Source organism: Myodes glareolus, chromosome 11 (assembly GCF_982192425.1).
Source record: "Myodes glareolus chromosome 11, mMyoGla1.1, whole genome shotgun sequence".
NCBI classification, from domain to species: domain Eukaryota; kingdom Metazoa; phylum Chordata; class Mammalia; order Rodentia; family Cricetidae; genus Myodes; species Myodes glareolus.
This window is the reverse complement of record NC_142036.1, coordinates 4422941-4444710: the sequence shown is the minus strand read 5'-3', so window position 1 is coordinate 4444710 and position 21770 is coordinate 4422941. Positions and strand designations below refer to the sequence as shown.

Here is a 21770-nt window from a genome sequence, read left to right as displayed (position 1 = left end):
GTATAAGCAGTGATTCACACCGCACTAAGCCTTTGCAGTTTACCTAGCACATTCATCACAGGCAGAAGGCTTCCAGGTAGGTCAAGTTGCAACACGTTAACAGAGATTCACCTTCAGGCCACCAGACTTGCACTACTTTGCTAAACACCATCAAAACCAACAGGTTTTCTCCGCTCACCCATTCACGAGGAGTGTGCCTAGGGAGACCACCGAGGGGGGCAATGCGGTCCCAGGAAGCATTTTGTTGTATAGTCTGGTATAAGGACTCCGCTCTGGGATTAGGCTGTGCAAAAAGCGCGGGAGGGAGGAGGACCTCTTAACCTTCTGGATTTTAGTCCAGGGCAGTCCTGGCGGGGGGCAAAGGGACTTTTTAATCTCTGGAGGCTGGGAGCCGGGAGGAGGAGGAGTCTGGGAAAGACGCACCTGTGCAGGCGCTGTGCCTTGGGCGCTCGGGGGCCTCTTCCGCCGGCGGTGGGAGTGTCCGGGCCGCCCAGAGGTGAGCGGCGGGGCGGGGCGGGGAGCACCTAGGCGGGGCCGGGGCGGTGCGCGGGGCCGAGGCTCCGAGACCGGGCGCGCGCCAATGGGCAGCGGAAGGCAGCGCGTCCCGCGCCCGAGCCGCAGTCGCGCCCTCTCGCTGCCTGGCAAAGGCGCGGAGGCGAGCGCGGAGGAGAGCAGCCACCCGCGCCGCTGCCGCCGTCAGGGCATCAGGATGGCCGTGGGCTCTGTCAAGATGCAGCCACCGTGCGAGAGCCCGACGCTGGCCTCGGCGGCCCCGGCCGACGGCCCCCTGCGCCGCAGCCCGAGCGCCCGGGAGCCCGAGCGCGAGCCGCCTGCCGCGTCTCTGCGGCCGCGCCTGCGGGACTTGCCTGCGCTGCTGCGGAGCGGGCTCACGCTGCGGAGGAAGCGGAGCGCCGCCGGGGCCCGGGTGAGTGACCCGGGCGCGCACGTGGAGCCGTCGGCCGCCCTGCGGGGCAGCGACGCCGCGCTCTGGAAGTTGGGGAGATGGCGGGACTCCACTGGAGAGGCCCCGGAAGAGCGAGGTTAGGGGGCGCCCTTCGGAGCAGCGCCGGTCACCCTTCTCCCCAGATGCACCTGACCGAACCTAGGGGCACCCGGGCATCACCGGAAGAAGGGTGGTTTGCTGCCTCTGAGGGGAAGCTGCAGGTGTCCCTTGACTGAGTCAACCAGCCCCGTCCAACAGCAAGTCTCAGGGCCCCCGCGGGTCCCGTTTGCAGGTGGCTGGTAACGTGCGTGCTTGTTTTGGAAGGCTCCTAGCAGTGCCCGGGCTTCGGGACTACCCTGGCCGCCACTGCCTAGGCGGAGACTTAGGAGTTGGAAGAGCTTGGGTGAGCTTCCAGCTCCCGGGTTCTGGCCCCAACAGCACTCAGTACTGTCGCCTGACAGTACAGGACGCCCCCTGGAGTGGGAGAGTGTAGGACCCTCGGGAATCTCAAATGTCGACTTCCTGATGGTGTGTTCAGATAGGACTTCCTGGTGAAGGAGCATTCCTTGTATTCTAAATACATCTCACGACCTGAGCAGATCAGGCATGCTTTCTCTGTTAAAAGGAGGGTCTGCTTGTCATCCTAGAGATCCCGAAGCCACTCAGGATGAACGAATAGGTCTTCCAGACACCAATAGACTCTCAGACTTTCCTACCTAGGTACTGCCTACTCATAAAAAGAAATCTTGACCATTATGTAGCATTCACTGAGAAGTTGCAACAATGTAGATGTTTTAGCTGTCTGCCTTGAAAGGAGATCATAGTTAGAGACTTGAGGCTCCTGTGACATTGGTTTGTTACAGAAACTTGAGTGTTGTGGAAAAGGTGTGTGTTGTTGTGGCTTTCTGAGGATGTAGATGGGAAAGGATCCGAAATGACACAGGTCTTCTGCTTCTCCAGGCTGCAGTCTCCTTCCCTAGGCATTTTCTTAAAGGGTTGTTCTTAGGACTCCCTCATGCAATGAGAAAAATTTTTAAAAGTTTCAGAGTTGCCCACACAGTAATCTTGATTATGTGGCATATAGGATGTTTGGAAAGAAAGCCAGGAAGTATGGCCCCAAGATATGGTGGCTAAATAAACACAAGATCCAGAGTTAAAGACACTGCAGGAATCTAGGGGAAAGTAGGTCAAATTGTGTTCCTATTATCCTTGACAGTTGCTTTAACTTGACACAGAATACTGAAGCCACTAGGGCAGCTGGGTAATCTGTGACAAGAATTGCACAGGTTTCTGCAGAGATCTGACTGCAGTGTTCATCTACGCCAACTCCAGTTTCTTGCTTCCTGGGATGATGATGTGTGCCTTGCTACTTTGTGCAGACTGACCCTTGTTTTCCAGGCTACTCAGCATGCCAGCCCTTATTATTTCATTATATGAACTTTAACGACTCTTCTTTGATTATGTATGGTACATTGTATTAGTTCTTTGCAAGCTTAAATGAATGTCTCTCTTTAATTGGGAGAAGATTGTCAAGTTTTTCGGTGTTGCAAACTCACACTTTCCAACAATTTTATGCTTCTCCTGCTCTGAAGGGGACTGTTTTTAGTATCTTTCTGTTGCTGTGAAATACCACGACCACAAGCAGCCCTGGTGAGACCTAGTGAGCTCTCTGGTGAGCGCTTGTAGCTTCCCACCCATCAGTAGGGAGGTTCAGGGAGGAACTGAAGACAGGAACCTGGAGGCAGGAACTGAAGCAGAGGCCATGGAGGAGTGCTGCTTACTGGCTTGCACCATGGCTTGTTCAGCCTGCCCAGTGGTGTCACTGCCAAGAGTGGTCAGGGTCTTTCCACATTAATCACTGAATCAAGACAATGCCCGACAGACTCGCCTTCATGCCTTCTGACGGGGACATTTTCTCAACTGGAAGTCCTCTTCCCGGATGACTAGAGCTTGTGTCAAGTTGAAAACCACCGACTAGGACAGCTACTGTTGTGACTTTTGGAACCACCACCAAAGGAAACGGAAGGAGTTTGAAAGAAGGAAAAACAAAGTGAAATCATGTGTTCCTCTGTCAGGCAACTGAAGCCACTGTAACAAAATGTCCCAGACTGGGTGACTGCAAGAGATGTTGATTTTCTCACAGTTTTGAAAGCTGGCAAAACCAAGCTCAGTGTTCACACTGATTTTGTTTTTGCACAGGGTTTGCCTGGCAGGGGGCTATTTTCTTCTACCCGTGCCTGGGGCCTTTCTTTAGCAGGGTCAAAGGAGGGACCCTGATATATTGTTTGGCCACTAAAGGGAGGACCCTGATAAAATCTTATCATGAGGTCCTACCCTCACAACCAAATATAATCTAAATACTGCCAGTCTCTGCTGCATTTTCCCCAATTTCCATCACAACATAAAAATTGTATGGAAGACATAACAGGCCATAGTAGGGGTTTGAGAGGAAGAGACAAATGGTAAAATCTATCCAGGCTGGTTGGCGGGTGGTGGTCAGCTGAGGTTGATTGGGTAGCCCCTTGGTTAGGACATTGAGGTTAATAATGTAAGACATCATGGCTCACATGAGGCTATACCTCCAGATTGGAGCCGAATGATCTCAGTTAATAGAGGTTCACTGGGAACAAAGCAGCTTTAAGCATTGCGTAGTGGGTAAAGAGTTCGAATCATACTAAGTTCTGATTTTGTAGTATGTGTTGTCCATGCTGTCTTAGACGTCCACAAATCTGGGCAGTCCAACACCATCACAGCTCTCTGTGAACTGCGCTGCTCAAAACAGGCGTACTGCAGACTGTCTCCGGGGCAAATTAACCTGCCATTTGGTTAATACAGCACCAAAACAGGCATACCGCAGACTGTCTCCGGGACAGATTAACCTGCCATTCGGTTAATACAGCGCCAAAACAGGTGTACCGCAAACTGTCTCCGGGACAAATTAACCTGCCATTCGGTATACAGCACCAAAACAGCTGTACCGCAGACTGTCTCCAGGACAAATTAACCTGCCATTTGGTTAATACAGCGCCACTCCTTGGTTCCTCGGTTCAGTCATTTCTAGTAGTATTGGATTCGCTGTGCATTGATGAAGGAGACTTGGCATGTCTTTTGGACCAAGTAGAGCAAAAGCTCAGCTTCGCTTTTAGGGAAAACTATTGTCACCTTCTAAATATCAGTGGCAACACGCGGTGCTCTGGGGTCCCACACACTATATCATCAAGCTTTTAAATAGAGTTGTGCAATAAACCCCAAAATGCCAGCAGTTAGTAACAGTTTTTACCAATCTTGTTTCATTTGTTTGTTTCCTTCTGTGCGTGCGTGTGTGTGTGTTTGTGCATGTGTGGGTAGGAGGTATAATTTAAAGCAAACTTCTAAATTATCTTACAAAAGTTGCAGCTTGCATCTCTGGTAAGGACATTGCAACCACCATCACCCTCCACTGAGCTGGCATGGTGGTTGTGCTTGTGACCAGAACATTCATCTGTCAGGACATTTGCAAACTTTGGTTATAGAGTGAGCTCTGTACAAAAAAAGTCAAACAAACAAGCAAAAACTCACAAGTTAACACTGACATTTCTTAGTATAATTGCTATGTTCACATTCTCCCGAAGATGCTTTCTTGTTATGGGTAGAATCAGTAATTAAATGGTACCACAAATTTATGTTTGATTTTAGGCTTTTAAATCTATTTATTTTATAAAAGACCCAGCCTTCTATCTTCTTTTTTCTTAATGGTATTGATTTGCAAGACAAATTGGATCACTAGTCCAGGACTCTGCCCGACTTTCTGGGTTGATTCTCTGGGTGCCAGGTAACTTATTCCTCCATCCCTGTAACCTGGCAGTTCCACATGGAGGCTTGTTACACTGCAAAGCAAGTGCCCCTTCTGGGTAGTGCTGTCGTTCAGTGTGCCATGTTATCTCACGATGCCACAGTATCCGGATGTGTTTTTGAGAAGTGAGGTTGACTCGTGGGGTCAGATGGTTTCCGCTCACCTTCTTTCTACCATTCGCCTAATGATTTTAGCCTCTTTTATGAAAGAAACCATCTTCATTTGGGAATGCAAACATGTGGACAATCCAAACCCACCATTCCTCTTGCATTTATTAATTGGAACACTGTCCATAAAGAGCTTTCTATCATGAATTATTTGGGTTTTCTGACATTCAGACTACATAAGAAAGAAGAGGAAATCCCATTTTTACAATCTATCATTTTTCATAGTAATAATTGAATGTCCTAAAATCCTTCATCAATAACCAGAGTTGTTCTTTTCTTAGGTATCATTAAGAATTAATGCATTTATTTTAGTCTGTGTGCAAATTCTCTTTTCTACAGTGTGTCCTTGTCTCCTGCCTGCTTTGCACATGGTCTCAGGACAATCAGAAGCCTTTGACTTTCTGGCCTATCAACTCCATTTTCTCCTTCACACGTGAAGCTAACCATCTGGCCAAGGAGCGCTGATCTGTTAAAAAATTATCATTAAGAATGATTCATTTCTTCTGTGTTTTGCTCCTTTTAGTATCTGGGGACAGCCTTCCACCTTAATTTTTTAAAATTCTTTGAAAATAGTTTTAATCAGGCTATTTCCAAGATTGATGTAGAACAGGTGTTTATAGTCCCTCCATCTTTATGCTCTGTCAGATGCCGGAAGTTGCATGGTTTGGTCTTTGCTATTTGAATATTTTCTACTAGGTTCTGAGATGGTCTTCATTGTCTTAAGTGTTTTATTTACAGCAGGCAGCTAGTGAGCTATTCCCAGTGGACAGCAATGTCTTCAAGTGATGTCAGGGCAGATAAGAACATGTGATGAGCTCATTTGAGAATCATGACATCTTCGCGTCTACGTGCTGACAAACTGCCCAGTGAACCCAGTATTTTAATAACCATGGCTTCAGATGAAGCCCAGCTGGTCCCCATCATCTAAGGGTTCTGGCTCTAGAACTTCCTGTAGTTCCCGAATTGCCGTTGTTCACATCCCTTATATAAAATGGAGCAGTACTTGCATATAACCTACAGTGTGACTTTGAGTCATCTAGGTTGTTAATGATCTCTAAAACGATGCTAATGCTACGTCAATAGGCCTTTTGTCGTATTGTTTGGGAACTCATGACGAGGAGTCAAAAAGTTCTCTCATACCCAAATATATGTGATTTATAGTTGGTGAATTTGCAGATGCCAGCCTTGTGGGAACAAAGGACCAATTCTAAAATTCTGTAGTAACAGCTGTAGTTCACGCCTACAGTGCTACTCCTTGGGCCACTGAGGTAGGGAGACCAGAGGCTTGCTCGGGCCAGAGTTCCCGGTCAGCTTGAAATGCAGTGAGACCCTGTCTCAGAAACATTAAAAACAAAACCACCACTACCACAATAAGATCCTCTATAGCTGTCGCTTCTAACAGTGAAAGGAAACTGTAGATTCATTTATCTTATTTTAATTTAATCAAGTTTTAGCAAAAGAATGCAATCTAAGTTAATACTTCATTTACTTTCTTCTGTCTTTCTTATTCCCTAACCCTTGCAGTGGACTTTGGTATTTGAGGTCCCATTTACTCATATGTCCGAATACTTGCTCCCCATTTGGTGGAACGGTTTGGGAAGGACCGGTTGTGACCTGTTGGAAGAGGTGTCTTCCAGGGGTTGGGTTTGGAGGTTTCAAAGACTTTGGCCATTCCCCGTGTGCTCTCTCTGCCTCGTGCTTATGGATGCAGATGTGAGCTCTCAGTTGTTCTGCCACCGTGGACTCTGTTCCTCTGAAACTGCAAGCCCAATTAAATGCTTTCTTTTATAAGTTGCCTTGGTCATGTGGTTTTATCACAGCAACAGAAAATAACTGAAACCGTGTGATGGTTTCACCGTGCTGTCTTCTTGGAGGAACTATGTCCTGAAGTGCTGCAGCCTCCAGCTCTTCCTTGGTGAGAAGACACCGTAGTTCAGGGTCCCTGGACTGCAGATACAGTGTAGATGAAACACTAGAAACACTGGGGTGGAGATTTTTTGTTTTTAGAGACAGGGTTTCTCTGTAGCTTTACTGTCTGCTCTGGAACTAGCTCTTGTAGACCACACTGGCCTCGAACTCACAGAGATCCGCCTGCCTCTGCCTTCCATGTGCTGGAATTAAAGGCGTGTGTCGCCACCGCTTGGCTGAGTTGAGATTTTTTTCCCCTTCCCTGGATGGATGCTTATTTTGAGAAAATTAGCTCTTATAAATATATTTATGGAACGTAGGCACAAAAATTTGTACTTTTGTGTGCAATGTCAAATTGCATGCTTTAAAAAATGTGTTACTCTAACGTAAAGTGACTGTTTTAGGTGACGTCTGAGTGTTGGTGGCATGACAAAATCTCACTTGCTATGTCTCTTGTTGGCAGTAATTGCTAACTCGTGTAGCTAAAAATAGGTGGGAAGACAGGAACTAAGTCACTAGTGAAGGCTTGGAGTAGTTGTGATTTAAATGTACATTTTAAATTCCATGCTGAAAAACAGTATGGAATTTATTATTAATTATTATGAATACTGGTAATGCCATGATGGCATGACATCTGGAAGCTTTTTGTAAGAAGTTTTAAAATTTTATCTAAATAATTAAAGTTGATAACTTGGCTTTTCATGTGCGTATATGATAAGTCATTCATAAATGGATATACAAAGGCAAAGCCCACAGGGACTGCCGTGGCTATCAACCTCAGTAGTCCTTGAAGGGAGGAGGCATGTTCACTTACTAGAAAATCATGGGCTCTCCTGTGATTACCCAGTTAGGAAGCAGCCGAGGCTGAACGGACCCTGTGACTGATTCCAGGGTTGCCTTTCTCCGTCGTCACAAAACTTGGAAATGAGAGCATGAGGCGCATTCGATGGTAACTGCATGAAATATTTCAAATTTTAGTGCAAATTGTTAGCCATTATCAGTGTCCTTGGGGGCGACTCCCAGGGCTGGGAACACTAGAAGCTGGCGGTCTAGAGAGCTGCGTTCCAGAAGCTGTTGTGTTCTTAGCTTTGTGCTACATTACCCAAGATTCTTTTTTGGCCTATATGAAAAACTCGAAGAAGAGAGAAAATGATTTTCTTGTAACCCAGAATTTATGTTAGTCATTGCAAGCTTGAGACTTAAGAAGCCTGAGGGTGTGTGGAACATACTGTAGTCCCCAGCTGCGAGGTGGGCAAGCTGGGGATGAACTGTTTGAGTACAGGAACTGGAGCTGGAGGCAATCTAACCCTGTGTCTCTTAGAAAATAAGTCAGAGGGAAGAAAATACAGATTATCAGAAGTCACTACACCATTTAAAATTAAAATAGTTGATGATATACAAATATGGTTTAAAGAAATTAAACTCTGCCATGCTTACTTTTCAATATGGTGTGATTATCTACTGGAAGCCTCTTTTGGGGGGAAGAGGGATCCTAGGAACTTGAAAATCAAAAGAGCCGTGCTGGGGGGCAAGGTGGGGTTGGGAGTTCAAGGTCATCCTCTTCTACTTGGAGAGCCAGGCTGTGTGGGCTGCAGTTACTGACCTAGCTTGCATTTCATTTCAAAGCCTTGGCCGCTCACACCCTAACTTGAGAGTCTCGAGCTTTATAGAAGACAGCACATGGTCTTCTATTGCTCACCGCTATCTTCCCTTTCTCTAAACATTTGACGTACGCCCTTCGATTGTGAACAAACATTAAAAAAAAATTTCTCGTTTGTTAAAATATTTTATCAGTTTGTTGATTGGAAATTATTCACCTCTGTAGCAAAAGTTTCAGGGAGCCCTTGTAGGCGCCAGCGATGATGACCACAGCGCTGATTCCACAGCTCCTCTGCTGCCTCACACAGGAGCGGTGTCTGACCTAACTTAAGAGCAGTGGCAGCTGCCCTCCCCTCCCACCCTTTCCTGCCCCACATCCACACTTGTCACTTTTGCCCTCACAGGCTCCTGACGGCCTCACGTGTAGTAATAGCATCCTAGGATAAAATGTCTTACTGCACACAGAGACTCTAACTAAGTTGTCTAAGATCACACAGATAGTAGAGGAGACAACATTTGCACATAGCTCCATGGGAAGCAGGCAGCCTACGGGCTTTCTGTGCACTCTTTCTAAATAATGCATTTCTTAGTTAATCTCTATCACTTCTTTATTTTAGCACTGCAGCTTGTCACTAATATGACCGTTTCAAGGAGCACTGTTGCTTCCAGTCATTACTAACATTTCACCATGGTATAAAATCATATAATAAAGAGCTATAATAACATGGAAAAGTGCATCATTTGTAAAAATATCAATATAAATCACTGTGTTTTCATAAAACGAAAATCTATATTTGTATAAGAATGAAATATTTATGTTAAGGCTCCACTGACAATTCTTTTTAAAAAACAATTTATTTTTATATTCTGTGTATTGGTGTTTTTGCCTACATGTATATCTGTGTGAGGGTATTAAGTACCCTAGAACTCTAATTACAGGCACTTATGAGCTGCCATGTGGGTGCTGAGAATTGAACTTAGATCCTTTGGAAGAGCAGCCAGTGCCCCTAACTGCTGGACCATCTTTCCAGCTTCTTCATTAACAATTCTTAAGGGCATTGTAATGATTTACACTTCAAAGAGGAATACATTGAATTTTTCTAAGAACTAAAAATAGCTTCATATTAAAGGTAAAACTATAAAATTCTAGTGAGGGGAATTAGAAATGTGTATGTATATGTATGCGTGTGGCTATAAACCTAAATTATGATTGGCTTCCTCGTAGGTTTTTAAGAACGTAAGTATAATTTACAAGTTAGTCTCTCCCTTCCGAGCTTCCTAAAACTGATTCATTAATATAAAAATGACAGGATTTAGACTTGCCCTGTGTCCTCCCTGTAATTTGTGTGGTTAAGTTTGAAGGTCTTTCCTGAAGTGACTTCCTGTGTTTATCAGTTCTGTTCGTGGGATGCTGGCTTCTTACTTGTAGCATGTTTTTATTGTTCTCTGTCTACATTGTCTGTAGGGGAAACACAATTCAGAATCTCCAGTCAGCACACCAGACCTTAAGTGAAAAGTTGAAAGGTCCCGAGAACAGGCTTTAGCGTTCCAGCAGTTTGCCTCCTGTGCTCTTTCTAACTGGTTTAGCAGCTTCAACCCCAGCCCCATTGGTGGTTCTGTTGTTGAGTTGAACATGACCTTGTCAAATCATTTACCTGAAGCTGCTATGAGGTGCAGCACAAACACTTGTGGTTGCCCAACAGCTATGGCTTCAGTGCCGATTGTAAATTTGTTTTACTTTCTTGTTGCCCTTGGCGGAAACGAATGGCTTATCGCTCCTGCCCTAATGTTGACACTAGTGGACAAACACTGACAGTCTGCTCTTCATATCATGCTATGGACGTATGTATAGGTATGGGGTTATGTACAAAAATTGAAGCATTGAAGCAGATGTAACTTTTTAGAAACTCAGAAAGTTCATCTGTCCAAATACAGCTTGGCAGGGAACCTCAATACCTGGCAGATATCTGCAGACAGCACTGCTTGGAGGAGTGCATAGGATAAGGTGAAGACGAAGAACCAAAAACCACTGGGCAAACACCTAAAGGAAGACTGCGGAACCTCGGGTGTGACAATGACACAAGCATCCAGGACTGCCCAGGACAGGAACAACTGGAGACCCACATAAACGGGCTGCCCATACATGTTTAAGCATTGTCAGGACATAAATAAGATGCTAATAGCAGGGAACATATTTCCGTGAGTTTGTCACTTAGTGGCCATGTGACCTAGATTAGGTCAGGTAACCTGAATTTCTGTTTTTAGAGGCATATTTGTGTTCTATAGGGCAATTAACGATAGGGATGGAATTCATTTCTATATTTTGCTCTTTTTTTCTGACTGAAGTTGAGATAATAGCCTTTCTACTGCAGAGCTCATTGGACACATTGCCAATGGAATGGGAGGTGTCTAATCTTCACCTGATGTCTTGTATAGGAAAAGAAGATAAAACACCCTCAGAGGGAACTACTGGAAATTAAAGTCACTGTCCTAGTTAGGGTCTATGTTGTGATAAAAGACCATGACTAAAAGCAACTTGGGGAGGGAAAGGGTTAGGACAACTTGTAACTCTCAGGTCATATCCAATCACTGAGGGTAGGAATCTGGACTCAGGAACTGTAGTGAAGCCATGGGGGATTGCTGCTTGTTTGCTTGCTCCTCGTGGCTTGCTCAGCCTGTTTTTTGTTTGTTTGTTTGTACAACCTAGGACTGCTTGCCCAGGGTTGGCAGTGCCTACAGTGCTGGACCCTCTCACATCAATGGTTAATCCAGATAATATACTATAGATTTGTCTGCAGGCTCACCTTATGGAGGTACTTTCTCCATTGGCATTTTCTCTTCCCAGACACATCTAGGTTTGTGTCAAAAACCAACCAGCACAGTCAACTCTTTGAAAACTTGATGTGTGAATACACCAGTTATTAGCCTATAACCTTTCCTTTCTTATCCATACTCAAGATCTCATATCAATATCACAATATAAATATAGCATAACGTTTAAAGTTTATCGTATAAGAATTGCAACGCTTAAAAGTCCAAAGTCTCCTTTAATATTTCTTTAAAAGTTCAAAGTCTTTCTAAAATATCTAAAATCTCTTAACTATAGGTTCCTGTAAAATTAAAAATAGTTAAATATTTTTCTATTCCAAGAGGGAATAACTAGGGCATAATCATAATTGAATCAAAGCAAACCCAACATCTTAACAGTATAAAGTTCAGTGTCAGATTCTGGGACCCGTTCATGGTTCTCTGGGCTCCAAAGGGCTTTGGCAACTGCACTTCTGGTCGCGTTGTCCACAGACTTAGTCTATGACTTAGGCCAGTCCAGGCCACAGCTATCGCTGCCCTCTGTGGTCATCCCGTGATGACCCCGAAAGCTGGGTCTCTGCTGCAGCTGATCTGCACGAGCCTCTCCAGAGCTCTCTTCAGGGCTGCTCACCCTGTTCCATGGCACAAAGCCTGAATTCTCTCCATCCCCCCTTTAATCCTGGGGTTAGTTAGGGTTTCTCTTGCCTTGATAAACACCACGACCAAAAGCAACTTGATGAGGAAAGGATTTTTTTTCCATCTTACATTTCCAGGTAGCAGTTTATCACTGAGGAGAGTCGGCAGAGGCCAGAACTGAAGCAGAAGCCATGGAGGGTGCTGCTTACGCGCTTGCTCCTCATGGATTGATTGCTCAACCTGCTTTTCTTTAAATTTTATTTAATTTTTTTTTCATTTTACATACCAACCGTAGTTCCCCCTCCATCCCCTCCTATTTCCTTTCTTCCCTCCCAACCCTCATCCACTCCCATGAGGAGTCCACAAAGTCTGTCAGTCAAGGACCACCCGCCCAGAGGTGGCATCATTCACCATGGACAAGGCCCCCCCAGCAGTTACTGACTAAGACGATACCCCACACGCTTGCCTACAAGCCAGTCTAGGGAGGCATTTTCTCAACTAAGAGTCCCTCTTCCTAGATAGATGTAGGTTTTGTACAAGCTGACAAAATCCTAGCACCACAACCATGAGCCAGTGAAAATGAAGGACCACATCTCTAAATCTCTTTCTAGAAGAGTGGTTTTGGCCACATAGGGCACTCTAGGAGAGATGTCAGAAGAGGACATGGTGGCAGTCCTTTTCTTTGTCCAGTTGGGTCCTGCGGTGGCTTCTTCCTCATTTTCTTTGGTGTGTTTGTCTGTAAGGGAGGGTTCAGATGGCACATGCACACATATGATATGCCTGTGTGTCCGTGGAGGCCAGAGAGGGCATCCGGCACCCTGCTGTATCACTCTCGACTGTGCTTCGTTGAGCTGGGGCCTGTGACTGAACCAGGAACTAGGCTGGTGGGCGGCCGCAAGCTGCGGTGGTCTTCCTTCTTGCCTCTACTCTCTACAACTCTGAGGTTATAGAGAGCCGTGGCCATGCCTGTCCTTTACCTGCTGCTGGGGATTTGAACTCAGGTCTGTAAGCTTGCACGGCGGCCTCTTATGGAGAAGACACGGGTTGCTTTTCCTCAGCTTCCATCAGCATCGATGTCTCCTTTCCTCTGACATGTCACATTTCAGGCAGCCCCAGCTGAAGCAGCACATCACACACGGCGGTCTCAGCCTTCCTGCCTCCGTCTCCTGGGCGCCATGGACCTCGCCTTGCTGTCTTAGATAACTTAGAAAACAGCCAGAGCAGTCGTTAGTGTTCGGTGCTGCTCTGCTGCGGGGTGCGGTACTCTGTTGAGAGTGCTTCCACCTGCGTTCTCCGTTCACGTGCAGCTCTGCCACCGACATTCCTTCTGCAGACACAGGGTGGGTTTCTGAGCTGCTCTGTGTGGCAGCCGCAGATCTGCGAGCTTGTTCCTGGTCAGCGTGTGCGAGCTGCTGCTTCTGTGGCTGCTTCAGCACCATCGCTGCCCCAAATTACAGGGCCGAGGGGTTCTGTGGTCACCGGCTGCCTTTGAAAACCTGAAAGGGATCTGAGTGGTTATAGCGGTGAACGTTTTGTAAGAAAGCTGAGGTTTGATTCCACAGCTGGTAGGTGGGACCCTAGAATGTGCATTTTGACTCCCGGCCATGACTGTGTGAGCCACTCTGCCCCATTGGGCTTTCCTGCAGATGGCCGAAGGCTCTGAGGCCTTGAGCTACGATGACTCATTCCTCCCTCGTGTTGCTTAGGTACTTTGTGACAGGGACACCAACAGTGACAACACACAGTTGGTCTAGGCCTCAAAAATCTGGCACTCTTCACCAGGATGCAGTGAGGCCGGGAGCTGCCTGTTTGCAGCTCCAAGTCTGCACCGGGATGACTACTGGATAACTTGGTTCCTCCATTGTGCCTGGCCCCCAGGAGACAAGAACAAGTGACAGTGAACAGACAGCCCTGGGGTCGTGGGGGTCACAGTGGCTGTGATGGCTTCTCTCTGCTCTTCTGGCTAGTCTGCCCTCTGTGGACTCTCACCAGGCCTGCTTTGCCTCTGCCGTCGCTCCAGGGCCTTTCAGCGAGAGAGGAGTCAGGTATCTCTCCTTCCTAATTCTCCTTCCCATGGGACACGGTGACTGACCATCTGTGTCAGCAGCATGGATGGGGCTGTCCCCACTTAAATACTTGAGCTCATTTCAGTGTCTGGGAGAGCCATGTCCCCTGGGCCCTTCATCCCAGTCCTCGTGAGTGCGACTGTGTTCTGGTGAGTGTCTGAACCTAGCTCACATATAAGAAGGAAGGGCTTCATTCTGACAGGAGTTTCAGCTCCTTTCTGGGTCCCAGCTTTTGGGAATGTGAGAGTGGCAAGGTGTAACCAGAGCATGAAGAAGCTCATGAATGCAGTGGCCACTGAAGGCCGTGAAGGGAGAGGCAGGTTTGGAGGGAGCGTGAGGAAAAGCCTGTTCTTTCAATTGGGCACACGAGGCCTAATGAAGGATTGAGAGAGACCACTGTGCTGGAATGCGGCTCACTTGCCATCCCGTGTCTCTCTCGCGTGGGATGTCACATGGCTGGGGCAGGAGGCACGAGATGCTGTCTGATGAGGGGTGTCCAGGTCTCTGTCAGCCTCTTCTGCCCTCGCCTCTTTCCCAGTGCCTCGGCACTGTCTGACCTCCACAGGAGCTCTGAGACTTCCACGTGGGTCTTTGATCTTGCTGAATTTTGTCTCTGTGTATTGAACATGTTCTGAAATGCCTGCCAACACTACATTCACAAGGTAACAAGCAGTTGAATAGAATAATTACACCTTTGGTTCCTAGGCCCATGGGTTCCAGGGATGGGTGTGTAGATGAGATGAAAAATATTTTTCAGGGTTCTGGCTTTCTGCCAAATCATCTTTTTGACTAGCCTCACCACAAGACAGGACCACAATTACCAATTCTGTGTGTTTATCAGTTCTTTTGTGTTAAAATTTCATGTCAGGTTGAAACTAATTCCCAGCTTTTAAAAGTAATATTGAAAAAGTAAAAGCTGAATACCAACATCTGTATACCTTGTCCTAGTAACTGGTACATTCAAAGACAAAATAGGCCCTCATTCTCAAATTTGCTATTGCTATAGTTTGTTGTTTTTATTTAAGACAAGGTTTATACTGTGCAGCCCAGTCCATTTCTTCGCAGCCTCTAGTGCTAGGATTGTATTATAAGTGTGTGTAGGTCTTAGGTAGCCAAGGCTGGCCTTGAACTCGGTAGGTAGCTGAGGCTGGCTTTGAACCCTGGCAGTTCTCCTTCTATCTTCTAAGTGCCTGGACTACAGGCAGGTTCCCCTGTACCTGGATTATTGCTACAATTTCTAAAACAAAAGTTCCCTAGGGACACTACCAACTCTGCAATATATTTCTCTCCTTTGATGAATGTCTGTGTATTTATTTGTAAAAACTGTGGATGTGTGAGGGCGTCTGCTTCATCCAGTGAAGGCAGGTCGTACCAGGTCACGTCATGTCCTTCAGTGTGCCCAGCTAGAAACCTATGTGGTCCCTATTGTTTACCTGTTTTCCTTCTTCCCTGGCATCTCCCCAGTAGAACTTGGTTTCTGGCTGCTCGGAGAACACAAGCTGTTGTAGCACTGAAGGGGATGGAGGCCCTGAAGGGGCCACTTCCCAGAAGTGGTCCTGTCTGGTAGAGAAGGGACTCCATACAAACGCTGGTGTGGAAGCGCCTGCTCAGTGTGTTTGAGGACTTTGGGCGAGTGGAGGGGCTGGGCCCTTTCCAGTTTCATAGTCTTGGATAAAGATGGTTTTTGCTTGTTTCCACCTTTGGCTTGGAGTGAGAATTTCTCCCGTGGCCCAGTTAGGAAAGTGTTCCTTTCTGTGAAGATCCTCGTTAGCTTTCTGGTCTTGCACCACTCTCCTCGCAATGCTTCAGGAATCTGTAGTTAGCTTTACCATGGAGTTAGAAGACTCATCCCTTTGCTCACTTCCCTTGGCTGAGCTACCCCAGTCCAGCCATGGTTCCTCGGCTGAGCCGCCCCAGTCCAGCCATGGTTCCTCGGCTGAGCCGCCCCAGTCCAGCCATGGTTCCTCGGCTGAGCCGCCCCAGTCCAGCCATGGTTCCTCGGCTGAGCTGCCCCAGTCCAGCCATGGTTCCCGGGCCTTGTCATCCTTGTCTCCCTGCCTTCCTCCCTCTAGCTGATTCCTGAAGGCTTCTGTGAAGGCCGTTGTCCTAGCACCTCTTCTAAATCAGCTTCCTGTTGTCTGTACTCATTGTTTCCTTTCTCGGTGCTTCCATTTCTTCACCCTTGTAGGGAATGTCAGTTCTCCTGGCCCTGCTGAGGGCTGTCTTTCATCTGAGGGAGGATGCTGGACGCTCTTTTCAGGAATTGAACTAATTGACGCCTTTGCATGTTCAGATCATCAAAAAAGCGCCCACTCATCCCACAGTCTCTCTCTAAATTTTCTTAGGCCACTGTGCCCTTAAGCTGACACAACGCCCTGAAGACGGACTGTGATTGGACTGTGAGGTGACTTGAAGGACAGGTGTCTCTGGTATACACGAGGGAATGGACAGTTTCCAGATCTCTTGGCTGCTCATTCACGTTATGTTTTTAAGCCTTCTTGTTTTATAGAGACTTTTCTCCTAGATACTGGATACACACAAGAAAGGATTGCTAATGAGAAATGAAGTTGTAAAATTCAAAACCAGTTTTGCTTCTTAATGACTGTAATAAACACAGAAGTTTCTCTCTATGCCAAAGCAATTTGCCTTGGGAATAAAAGCCAACCATAAGACAAAACAAAGGGGATTAATTTTGCTCATTGTTTCTTTCACTCCAGGTTGGGTACCCTATGGTCTGGCGCCTGTCCCTGCTCTACCGCCATCCAATGCAGCCACTTTCTTTGGCCTCTTCCAGTTCTTTTCTTCTTAAGATTCATGTTTGGCTCCTGCATTTTACTGTGTGTGCTTCAGGTTTTGCTGCATTAAGGAAACCTCATGAACTTAAATAGTAAAATTTTCTTCTTGCTTCTAACAGAACACTTTGCATGTGGGTTCTCTTGAGAGTAGCAGTCCCCTGTGCCAGCCTTGGCTTCTATCTTAAGACATTTCCATGCCAGTGTCTTCCACAGAGACTTAAACATGTGAGAAGGAACAGAGAATGGCAGATGCCTTTACAGCCTCTACCCAAAGTAATGTTGGTTCGCAATTCGTTGGCCAAGGCACGTTCACGGTGTCACTCATTTAGGACACCGAGAGTGATACCCTCTCAGGGAATATGAAACAGAAGAAAAGCAAAAATGTTAGTACTGTCTACCATGTTTGGAGCTGAGAATACAGAAATGAGTAAAGTGTGGATCCAGTCTTCAGGGATTCAAAGCCCAGGAAGGGAGAGAAGTGTTGAAACTCAGTGTCGAGAAATGGTGCACATTACACAATAGATTGTACTAATTCCAACAAGAAGACAGAGAGTACCTTGAGGGCTCTGAACCCACCTCTCGGTATTCAATGACTGCAATAGAATTTTCGTATGGAGGAGAAACGAGAGGAGGGCTGATCTGTGTCACTTTGGTGAAGGTGTGGCGTGGCTTGTCTATGCACATGTAATGCCTAAAACAATAACTTATGATCAACTGTAAGAATCAGGCGTACTCGCTTTCTGAGACCTCGAGAAATAGAAGCAGCCTGTCAGCTATAGAACCGATCTGCTGGTACATGAAATGTAGCACACTATTGTTTTGATGAAGTCTTGCTAAAAATACTTGACTAAGCAATTATGCTACTGACAGTTCTTTGATCTCAAAAATTAGAGTTGCTGTTACAGAACGAAGAGAACAAAGCCCCTTGTAAAATAGCGATCAGAGTTAGTTATTAGGCAGCACAGGCTGCAGAGACTCTGACCTGCCAGAGTCTGACTTACTTTCCAGTGGATATGGAGGTGAGTGTGTCTTTATAAACAAAGGAGACAGTGTCTTTCCTGGGTCCAACATAGTCATATTCTTGTCCTCTTGCCCCTCACGCTGGTCCTCTTGCCCCTCACGCTGGTCATGCTCCCACCCCAGGGCCTTTGCTCTGTGACTTTTAGTCCCAAACTTTCTTTATTCCTCAGCTACGAGTCGCCCAAAAGCCATTTTCCAGGGGTCTTCTTTGGCTGTGCTCCTTAAGATTGTCTCCTACCCCCTACCGTATCTGAGGCATATAGCACCTTCAAGCAGAAGTAGGGAGAGTTGGCTCACTTCTTTCATTTTACTCAGTCCTCCTCCTCAGTGAGTGTAGCTTATTCCTTACCACGAGAATAAAGCTGCTCTTCATAAGCTGTAGCTTTTGTAATTGAGCAAACTTAGTTTTATAGAAGGACTTGTAGGGCTGGAGAGATGGCTCAGCGGTTAAGAGCATTGCCTACTCTTCCAAAGGTCCTGAGTTCAATTCCCAGCAGCCACATGGTGGCTCTCAACCATCTGTAATGAGATCTGGTGCCCTCTTCTGGTCTTCAGGCATACACACAGAATATTGTATACATAATACATAATACAAAAGAAAGAAAGAAAGACAGAAAGAAGGGCTTGTAATGTGCTCCTTATTGTGTCTCACGTGAGTGCCTGGGAACCTCTTCATGCACTGCATGTCCACATAGCCCAGCACGCGTCCCATTGCTGTCACTGACAGTTAACAAAAGCACTTGACTAGAAAGCCCTGTCTGACTGGTGTGCTTAGTGGAGATGGGAGAGGTAAAGTGACAGCCACTTGTGCTCAGTCCTGGTTATAGAAATGTCCTGTTCTAAGGAGTGAGAGGTCAAAGTTCTATATATATATATATAAAAAAATGGTTCTGGTAGCCTCTGTGAATTCCTCTTGAAAGGAGTCCAAAGACTCCAAGAGTTTATGAAAGACTGTTTATGTGAGAAATTGTCTTAGTTGTTGAAGTTGCTTCTGTAATAGAAAAACAAACATTTCTTAGGGTGACTTTTAAATGACAATTGCTAAGTTTCAGAGGTAGCCACCCTGTCGCTGTTGACTTGCCTGCTCTGTGACTCCAGGCAGAAGGAAATAGAGCCCCCCGCCTTGTCCCCACTCCACACCTGTCCAGTGCCAGGCTTCTCAAGTCGGCCTCGAAAGACAAGTCCAGGGGAATAGCTAAAATGGGAGGCGGGGCTTGGGAAGAGAGGCTGCCAGCTGCCGAGAGAGGGGGTGCTATTCAGTAGGGAACATCATCCACCCTGACTTTCCACGTCTTAGATTTCTGAGCACAGGAAATGTGGCGAGCAGATCTTCGTACCGCTTTTCACTAGTACCTGCGATGGAACAGTGAGCGTGGAGGCCACCGTGCTCCCTGATCTTCTTGAATTGACAAGAACAATTAACTCACTGTTTTAGTACCAACACGTGTGTCCCCACCAATCCTTCCTCTCCTGTTTGTCAGGTGACTAGTGTGCTCCCCGGCCTGGTAAAGTGGAGACTCTATTGTGTGTGCACTCCCTTTATGATTGGATCTGGGGTAAGGCAGTCAGAGAAACAAGAGAAACAAACTGAAAATCCAGGCAGAATGCTGGGCTGTAGGTCAGCTAGCAGAGTGGTTGGAAGACTGACACCAGACTTCAAAGGGGGCAGGAACCAAATCATTTTCTAGGGACAGACAGATGCCCAGCACAAACAGTGGAGCCAGCCAGCCAGAGCTTCTCTGGTACTCCCTGGCTGAATGACAGCCACTCTGTGCTTCCAAAGACAGCCATGAGTAAAAAAAAAAATGAGTTTTAGTGTTTGTAAAACATGCTAGAGAAGCGATCGATAAAGAGCAAGTTCAGTAAGTACACATCGGTCAGTGAGATTGTGTGTACACAGTTGGCCTCTGGTTTAGGATGGCTCAGCTTATATGGTCATGTGAAAGTAAAACCACATTCAGCAGAATCCAAGTTCGCATTCTGAATATGGATCTCTTCCTGGGCTAGCCATGCAGCACTGAAACTCGACTGCTGGATGCCAGGGCCCCAGCACCCCGTTGTCGACGCAGTCAGTGGGGAAGTCTGCCCACACTTCTCAGTGTGCTATGTAGCTAAGCTAGGATGACCAGGTTAGGTGCATCGAATGAAGCTGAGTCTCAGGCTGTTTTCCCTGGGGATGGAGCCCCGTGGCCAGGTGAGAAGCTCCTGCAGGTGAGAATATTGCCAGTGCTGCAGAATTCGTGCCAAATGGTCCCTGGCTGCAGGTGCACCCTCCTTGCCCCCACTCCTGCCCTGCTGCCTGTCTGCCTTTCTGGTAATGGCCTATTGGATCTTTGTCCAAGGACTTTGGTTCAGTCCTTCACGGTCTCTAGAGTTAGACTCTTGTTTTCATCTACTACTGTATTAGTTAGTTTCCTATTGCTGTGATAATATCACAACCAAAAGCAGTTTGGGGAAGAAAAGTCTCGTTTTGCTTCTAGTTTGTAACATGTCATTGAAGGAAGCCAAGGCAGGCGCTCAAGATAGGACCGTGGAGGCAGCAACTGAAACAGAGGCCAGGGAGGAGTGCTACTCACTGACTGGCTTTTCTTGGCTTGCTCAGCTGCCCTTGTACAGCTCAGGACCACCTGCCCAGAGATCGTGTTGCCAACAGTGGGTAGTGCCCTTCCACATTAATCAACCATCAAGAAAACGCCCTACAGACTTGCCCACAGACAGTCTGATGGAGTCAGTTCCTTCCTTTTCCAGGTGACTTTAGTTTGTGTCAAACTCATAGAATGTCACCAGTAAAACTACCTTTTGGATAGTGTAGTCAACCCTTTCTGCAGTTTTTCTGTTATGTTTTTATGATCATTAATGAAATCACCCTTTTTTTCCTATCATCTGTCAGTTTGTAAAACGAGAAACAGCCATAATGAAACTCATAAATCAATCATGCTACTCTGAGAAGACATCTGGAAACGTCTGCCGTATGAACTGTAGCATTAATGCTTAGAACTGAAAAGAGCAGGCAGACTTGGCATCGCTTTCTTTTTGTTCACAGGAAGTCAAATCAACTCATCCTTTTGTTGCTGTGCAGTGTTGGGAATGTTGGGAACTGAACCCGTGGCTTTGCACGTGCTGGTCAAGTGCTCTACCACTGGTCTTCACCCCAGCCCTTTCTCCATTCTCTTGGTGAGCCAGTGTTTACTTTCATGTAAGGCTGTTAGGAATGTTGGGTGCTCTGGGAAATCCAGAATACAATCTATTTATGGAGACGCTTTACTTAGACACTAGTGGTGAGTCTCCCCCTGTGCATTGGCTATGCTGCCTTGGGTCCTAAGGTTAATTGGTCAATGGGTCTCTTTTTGCCCCTCTTCCTCCTTGTCTTCCTCTCCCTCCCTCTTTTTTGACCTCCTTGTCCCTTCTTCTCGCCCTTCTTTGCACGCATAGTGGCACATATAATATCTAGGCAATGATGAGCAGTCTGGTTTTGGCTCTAAGTTACTTAAATATATTTCTGTTGAGTATCAAACATTCCAAGTAGCTTTAAAAAGTGGAATCTTTTTTATTGAAAATTTAATACAAGAACTGTAGAATTATTGTAATGAAATGTTAACATTTGATACGAGTGTTTACTTAAATCACAGAATGTAGTTGGATCGGTTTGGTTTTCTGGCAGACGTGACATCATTCGTTTCAGACACACTGTTAATGAATGATCGGTAATTGTATAAAATATACTCTTTACTGACAGCTGCAGCATCTTGCAATGTTCCTCTGATGTGGGATTCCCCTCTGTATGCTGTGATTACCATTAATGAATAAAGAAACTGGCTTGGCCTAGAGCAAGGTAGAACTTAGGTGGGGAAAACTTAACTGAATGCTGGGAGAAGGAAGGCAGAATCAGAGAGAAGCCATGTAGTCCTGCCAGAGACAGACACCAGACCTTTAGCTGGTAAGCCACAGCCACGTGGCGATACACAGATTAATAGAAATTAATATGTAAGAGCTAGC

General features: G+C 46.3%; 1 protein-coding gene across 1 annotated transcript in view; it reads left to right on the top strand.

Annotated features, from left to right (window-relative positions):
• The first annotated feature begins 566 nt into the window (after positions 1 to 566).
• Rapgef5 (Rap guanine nucleotide exchange factor 5) overlaps positions 567 to 21770 on the top strand; it is a 219137-nt gene continuing 197933 nt past the window's right edge. Inside the window, exon 1 of the mRNA XM_085698050.2 lies at positions 567 to 925. Within this exon, the coding sequence (XP_085554176.2) occupies positions 581 to 925 (345 nt within the window). The 5' untranslated portion in view covers positions 567 to 580. The remainder of the gene's footprint in view (positions 926 to 21770) is intronic.